The sequence below is a fragment of the Pantherophis guttatus genome, chromosome 4 (assembly GCF_059756535.1).
Source record: "Pantherophis guttatus breed Tessera chromosome 4, ASM5975653v1, whole genome shotgun sequence".
NCBI lineage: Eukaryota > Metazoa > Chordata > Lepidosauria > Squamata > Colubridae > Pantherophis > Pantherophis guttatus.
The window spans coordinates 13,242,021-13,249,748 of record NC_142066.1 but is presented as its reverse complement, the minus strand read 5'-3'; the positions used below and the strand labels follow the sequence as shown (position 1 = coordinate 13,249,748).

Here is a 7,728-nt window from a genome sequence, read left to right as displayed (position 1 = left end):
TGGGTCATGCTTCATTATACTTGTATAGGTTTTATGGGTTAGTTTTTAATTGTATAGTTTGGGGTTTTAAATTGGGAGGCCGATTAATTTAATTTATTTTTAGTTATCTTAACTTTTATATTGTATGTTATTTTAATTTTTGGCTGTTCACTGCCCTGAGTCCCTTCGGGGAGAAGGGCGGTATATAAATTCAATAAATAAATAAATAAATAAATAAATAAATAAATAAATAAATAAATAAATAAATAAATAAATAAATAAATAAATAAATAAATAAATAAATAAATAAATACTAGCTAAATTCAATAAATAAATAAATAAATAAATAAATAAATAAATACTAGCTAAATTCAATAAATAAATAAATAAATAAATAAATACTAGCTAAATTCAATAAATAAATAAATAAATAAATAAATAAATACTAGCTAAATTCAATAAATAAATAAATAAATAAATAAATAAATAAATAAATAAATAAATAAATACATACATACTAGCTGCAGCCTAAATGTGTGTTAACGGCCCAGTTTTCTCTGGCTCCCTATTACCAACTGTCAACTGCAAAGAGGTAAGAATTCTAGTAGGCATCACAACACCACTGGTTGCCTGTTGAGATCTTAGCATATCTTCTGGCTTGGTTCTCTCTCTCCCTATTGCTAGCTATCAACTGCAAAGAGGAAAGGGTTCTTTTATGCATTACAACACCACTGGTTGCCTGTTGGGATCTCTGCCTATCCTCTGATGTTAAAATTCGAATTTCCCTCAGTGCAGGTTTCCAAATACTTGATAACCTAGAGGCGTCATCTCGTCTATTCATATTGCGCGGCCTCTTTTCAATTTCGATAGCCTCCCTAATTATTCTCTTATTAAGATGTTCCTCTTTTACCACTGTTCTAGCCTTGTTGAAATCTATATTATGTCCTGTGGCCTTCATGTGTTGTACCAAAGAAGAAGTTTGCTCTTCCTTTTTCACTGCATTTTTATGTTCTTCTAAACGCACACTTATTCGTCTATTCGTCTGTCCAATATAAGATGACTGACAGGGGGTACATGGGATTTCATATATTCCTTGATTTTCCAGCTCAATTTTATCCTTGGGGTTTCTCAGCATCATTGATATTTTTCTATCTGTGCAGAACACAGTTTTTATTTTTTGTTTCTGTAGTGTCTTGCTAATTTTATCGGTGGTCCCTTTTATATAGGGCAGGATGGCTTTTCTCATCTTTTGTTCTTCTTCTTGGGTTTCTCTCTGTCCTGATGTCCCTTGTCGAATTATACTTTTAATTTTATTTTCGTGGAAGCCATTTGCTATTAATACCTCTGTGAGAGTCTGAAGCTCTGTTTGTACATGTGCCTCATCTGCTAGACATTTAGTTCTAGTGATTAAAGTTTTTGCTACTGAATTTATTTGTGAGGGATGATGGTGTGAGTGTGCGTTTAGGTATCTATTTGTGTGTGTCTTCTTTTGGTAGACACTATGTCCTAGGGTGCCATCAGTTCTCTTATATATTAATACATCTAAGAATGGGAGTTGATTTTTCAATCTCCGTTTCCATAGTGAACTGTATCTTCGGATGCATGTTATTCAAATATGCTAGAAAATTGTCTAGCTTGTCTTTTCATGGGGTCAGATCACAAATGTATCATCTACCTATCTGAGCCATAATTTTGGTTTATAAGTAGTTTGTTCCAACACTTTAATTTCTAATCCCTCCATGAACAGGTTGGCAATAACTGGGGAGAGCAGTGATCCCATTGGTGCCCCTTGAGTTTGTTTATATCTTTGCCCTTTGTACATGAAATAGGTATTAGATAGACAATGCTCTGCCAATTTTATGATGTGGTTTGGTGGGTGTTATTTATTTTTGATCGTTGCTAGAGCTTCTATAACGGGTACTTGGGTAAATAAGGAGACCACATCAAAGCTTACAAGTAAGTAAGTAAGTAATTTCAGCCAGAGTTTTTTGAAAGACCTTAAAAAGGTTTTTGTTTGGGAATTTAGAGGATTCTGAGCTGTGATCTTAGCCAGGATTTTAAACATTTTAACTAACAAACTTATAATGATGCGGGAAAACACCCGAGATTTTAATTTTTTACATACACACACCCGCAAAAACATAAGAAGACATATATATATATATATACATATATATATATATATATATATATACATATACATATATATATATACATATATATATATATATATATATATACACACACACACACACACACACACACATATATATATATATATATAAATTAAAATCTGAGGTGTTTTCCCACATCATTATAAGTTTGTTAGTTAAAATGTTTAAAATCCTGGCTAAGATCACAGCTCAGAATCCTCTAAATTCCCAAACAAAAACCTTTTTAAGGTCTTTCAAAAAACTCTGGCTGAAATCCTAACCAACACTTTAAAGGTTAGGCAACGTTTCGACAAGCTCTCTACCTTGTCATCTTCGGGCCTTTATTATCAGTTTAGAAGCTGTGGGTCATGCTTCATTATACTTGTATAGGTTTTATGGGTTAGTTTTTAATTGTATAGTTTGGGGTTTTAAATTGGGAGGCCGATTAATTTAATTTATTTTTAGTTATCTTAACTTTTATATTGTATGTTATTTTAATTTTTGGCTGTTCACTGCCCTGAGTCCCTTCGGGGAGAAGGGCGGTATATAAATTCAATAAATAAATAAATAAATAAATAAATAAATAAATAAATAAATAAATAAATAAATAAATAAATAAATAAATAAATAAATAAATAAATAAATAAATAAATAAATAAATACTAGCTAAATTCAATAAATAAATAAATAAATAAATAAATAAATAAATACTAGCTAAATTCAATAAATAAATAAATAAATAAATAAATACTAGCTAAATTCAATAAATAAATAAATAAATAAATAAATAAATACTAGCTAAATTCAATAAATAAATAAATAAATAAATAAATAAATAAATAAATAAATAAATAAATACATACATACTAGCTGCAGCCTAAATGTGTGTTAACGGCCCAGTTTTCTCTGGCTCCCTATTACCAACTGTCAACTGCAAAGAGGTAAGAATTCTAGTAGGCATCACAACACCACTGGTTGCCTGTTGAGATCTTAGCATATCTTCTGGCTTGGTTCTCTCTCTCCCTATTGCTAGCTATCAACTGCAAAGAGGAAAGGGTTCTTTTATGCATTACAACACCACTGGTTGCCTGTTGGGATCTCTGCCTATCCTCTGATGTTAAAATTCGAATTTCCCTCAGTGCAGGTTTCCAAATACTTGATAACCTAGAGGCGTCATCTCGTCTATTCATATTGCGCGGCCTCTTTTCAATTTCGATAGCCTCCCTAATTATTCTCTTATTAAGATGTTCCTCTTTTACCACTGTTCTAGCCTTGTTGAAATCTATATTATGTCCTGTGGCCTTCATGTGTTGTACCAAAGAAGAAGTTTGCTCTTCCTTTTTCACTGCATTTTTATGTTCTTCTAAACGCACACTTATTCGTCTATTCGTCTGTCCAATATAAGATGACTGACAGGGGGTACATGGGATTTCATATATTCCTTGATTTTCCAGCTCAATTTTATCCTTGGGGTTTCTCAGCATCATTGATATTTTTCTATCTGTGCAGAACACAGTTTTTATTTTTTGTTTCTGTAGTGTCTTGCTAATTTTATCGGTGGTCCCTTTTATATAGGGCAGGATGGCTTTTCTCATCTTTTGTTCTTCTTCTTGGGTTTCTCTCTGTCCTGATGTCCCTTGTCGAATTATACTTTTAATTTTATTTTCGTGGAAGCCATTTGCTATTAATACCTCTGTGAGAGTCTGAAGCTCTGTTTGTACATGTGCCTCATCTGCTAGACATTTAGTTCTAGTGATTAAAGTTTTTGCTACTGAATTTATTTGTGAGGGATGATGGTGTGAGTGTGCGTTTAGGTATCTATTTGTGTGTGTCTTCTTTTGGTAGACACTATGTCCTAGGGTGCCATCAGTTCTCTTATATATTAATACATCTAAGAATGGGAGTTGATTTTTCAATCTCCGTTTCCATAGTGAACTGTATCTTCGGATGCATGTTATTCAAATATGCTAGAAAATTGTCTAGCTTGTCTTTTCATGGGGTCAGATCACAAATGTATCATCTACCTATCTGAGCCATAATTTTGGTTTATAAGTAGTTTGTTCCAACACTTTAATTTCTAATCCCTCCATGAACAGGTTGGCAATAACTGGGGAGAGCAGTGATCCCATTGGTGCCCCTTGAGTTTGTTTATATCTTTGCCCTTTGTACATGAAATAGGTATTAGATAGACAATGCTCTGCCAATTTTATGATGTGGTTTGGTGGGTGTTATTTATTTTTGATCGTTGCTAGAGCTTCTATAACGGGTACTTGGGTAAATAAGGAGACCACATCAAAGCTTACAAGTAAGTAAGTAAGTAATTTCAGCCAGAGTTTTTTGAAAGACCTTAAAAAGGTTTTTGTTTGGGAATTTAGAGGATTCTGAGCTGTGATCTTAGCCAGGATTTTAAACATTTTAACTAACAAACTTATAATGATGCGGGAAAACACCCGAGATTTTAATTTTTTACATACACACACCCGCAAAAACATAAGAAGACATATATATATATATATACATATATATATATATATATATATATACATATACATATATATATATACATATATATATATATATATATATATACACACACACACACACACACACACACATATATATATATATATATATATATATATATATATATATATATATGTAGGTATTTGGTTATTTGGGTTTTCTCTTGCATAAAATTGGAAGTGTCTTGGCAACGTTTTGATGAAGTCTCGTTCGTCATCTTCAAGCTGGTGTTTTCGGCTTCGTGCTTCTAGGGGCACGAAGCCGAAAACATCAGCCTGAAGATGACGAATGAGACTTTGTTGAAACGTTGCCAAGACACTTCCAATTTTATGCAAGAGAAAACCCAAATAACCAAAGACCTACATACAAATACCTGCGAAAACCTCAGAAAACAAGTATCTATATCTATATCTATATCTATATCTATATCTATATCTATATCTATATCTACATCTATATCTACATCTATATCTATCTTCTCTCTTATCTGTCTGTTTATATTCTGTCTGTTTGTCTGTCTGTCTGTCTATCTTGTATCATCTATCTATCACTTTGAACAACTGATGTGTTTTTGTCCCTTTCTTTTGCAGATGAATCATTCACATCATCAAGCTGGTGCCCTATCTCACTTGCCCATATGGAGTGCGAAAATCAAACAGGGGTTTACCATTTTATCATTGTTGGGTTCCCTTACCCTCATGACCTCCAATTTCTTTTGTTTGTCTTCTTTCTACTTATCTATCTAATGACCTTCTTAGGAAACCTCCTCATCCTCTTGGCAGTGGCCTTTGAACCCCAGTTGCACAAGCCCATGTATTGGTTCCTTTGCCATTTATCCTTCTTGGATATGACCGTATCCTCTGTGGTGGTACCCAAAGTGGTGGCTGGATTCCTGGAAGGGGGAGGCATCATCTCTTTTGGTGGTTGTGTGACCCAGCTGTTCTTCTTCCACTTCCTGGGATGTACGGAGTGCTTTCTTTACACTGTGATGGCCTATGACCGGTTTCTGGCCATCTGCAAGCCACTCCACTATGGCAACATCATGAACCACAAAGCTTGCCTCTGTCTCTCCTTGGGAACCTTGTTTGGTGGCTCTGTGCACTCGATGATACAAACTACCCTCACCTTCCACTTGCCCTACAGCCGTGGCAATCAAGTAACTTACATCTTCTGTGATATCCCAGCTGTCTTGAAATTAGCCTGCGCTGACACCAGGCTCAATGAAATGGCCACCTTTGTTGACATTGGTTTTTTGGCCATGACTTGCTTCCTCCTTATCATCACCTCCTACATCTACATCATCTCGGCTATTCTCAGGATTCGTAATGCTGAAGGACGACGTCGGGCATTCTCCACTTGTGCTGCCCACCTCATAGTTGTGGTGACTTATTATGTTCCCCTGGTGTTCATTTATCTCCGTCCAGGGTCCCGAGACCCATTGGATGGAGTGGTAGCAGTCTTCTACACCACAATTACTCCACTCCTAAATCCCATCATATATACCCTTAGGAACAAAGAGATGAAAAGTGCATTAAGAAAACTCTGCCCATGGCGTTTGCTGACACCCTGTTGAGTGCTTCATCCTTTTTCATCTAATAAAATCATTTAATTATTTTATTGGATCAACAAGGGACAAGACAACAGCAACCCAAGGTCAAGGGTCATTCATAGATTACATGAGGATGAAGAAATGTTTAGAAGAACTAAACAATTCCTTATAATTTGGGGGGGGGAAGAAAGAGGAATTTGGGCATTAAGAAAGGAACAGAAGGGACAAGAAGTCAGATTCTGTTAGGTGTAAAGAATCATATGTGTGTGTATAGTTTATTGAATAGCCCGAAGGCCTTTTCAAACAAAACAGAAAAGAAAAAGGGAAAAAGATAAAACAGTTACAAAAATAGCAATCTAAAAATATATGATAGATGACATTAAAGAATCATATGTTAACCTGCATTTCAAAGATTTATTGCTCAAGCCTTTATATAAGAATCTGGTCAAGTTACATTCAATACTGAATTGGTGTCAGAGAAGGATCAATGAATTCAAGAGGGGTTGAGCTTGGACTGTTTATGTCCATGTAACAATTCTAAGCCGATGACATGCTTAACTCTGCCTTCCTGCCCTGCCTGCTCTTTTCCTACACTTTCTTTTGGGATTTCTTCTGTCTTGCTCTCCTGCCAAGGATTTTTGAATTGTTTGAAATATTTTATTGCAAAGAAACACAGTGATGGACAGATTATGACTAGGGATCTCCAGTGTGCACATTTATTCTTCTTCTCTGAATGGATCAGTATCCAGGGTCTCAAACTATTCTCCAGATGATTATATCTGGCTTTGCTCTTGCATGTATCCCATTGATGTCCTGAAGGCAACATCAAGCTGCTTCTCATCTAACTAAAAGGCTTTCCCCTTCCTTCCATACTTCAGCAGGGGGTGGCCCTACAAGACCTCCAAGGTTTCTTCCAACTCTTTATTTTTGTTATTCTGTTAAACCACATTGAGGTTTTGACATGCAGAGTCAAGAGTCACTTTTTGAGATTTTATTTATTTATTTATTTATTTGTTCTTATTTCTATACCGCCCTTCTCCAAATAGGACTCAGGGCGGTGAACAGCCAAAGTAAAAAACAATACATAGAAAATTTAAAATCAGTTTAAAATAATTAAATATTTTGGCTGTAAATTAAAACAACCCAATTTAAAATCAATTTAAAATTGGCAGGTAGGCAGCTATAGAAATGAATCAATGAATCAATGAATCAATGAACCAGCCAACCAACCAACCAACCAACCAAACAAACAAACAAACAAACAAACAAACAGGCTGGGAAAAGTAGGATTGGCAATGGCAGTTCCAATGGGTATACAGATTTATTGCAAACTTAAGCTCTCTACAAGAATCTGAACTACTAATTGTCAAAGTAATTCGGCAGTAATTAAGGAATTCAAGGTCGGCTGGACTTAAATATCTTGTGGGCATGAAAGAACTCATGACTGATGACACATTTGACCCGCTCCCTCAGGCTTAGCCTGGTTATCTCCTACATCAGGGGTGAAATCCAGCAGGTTCTGAA

At 34.8% G+C, this 7,728-nt stretch overlaps 1 protein-coding gene across 1 annotated transcript; it reads left to right on the top strand.

Annotated features, from left to right (window-relative positions):
- Positions 1-5,289: 5,289 nt before the first annotated feature.
- Positions 5,290-6,228, top strand: LOC117658795 (olfactory receptor 10G6-like). Its single transcript, XM_034406895.2, has one exon. The coding sequence runs from the start codon at positions 5,293-5,295 to the stop codon at positions 6,226-6,228; it is 936 nt and encodes a 311-aa protein (XP_034262786.2). The 5' UTR covers positions 5,290-5,292.
- The last annotated feature ends 1,500 nt before the right edge of the window (positions 6,229-7,728 follow it).

Coding starts and splice junctions, on each gene's coding strand:
- LOC117658795 (XM_034406895.2), top strand. CDS start 5,293: ATGGAGTGCGAAAATCAAACAGGGGTTTACCATTTTATCATTGTTGGG.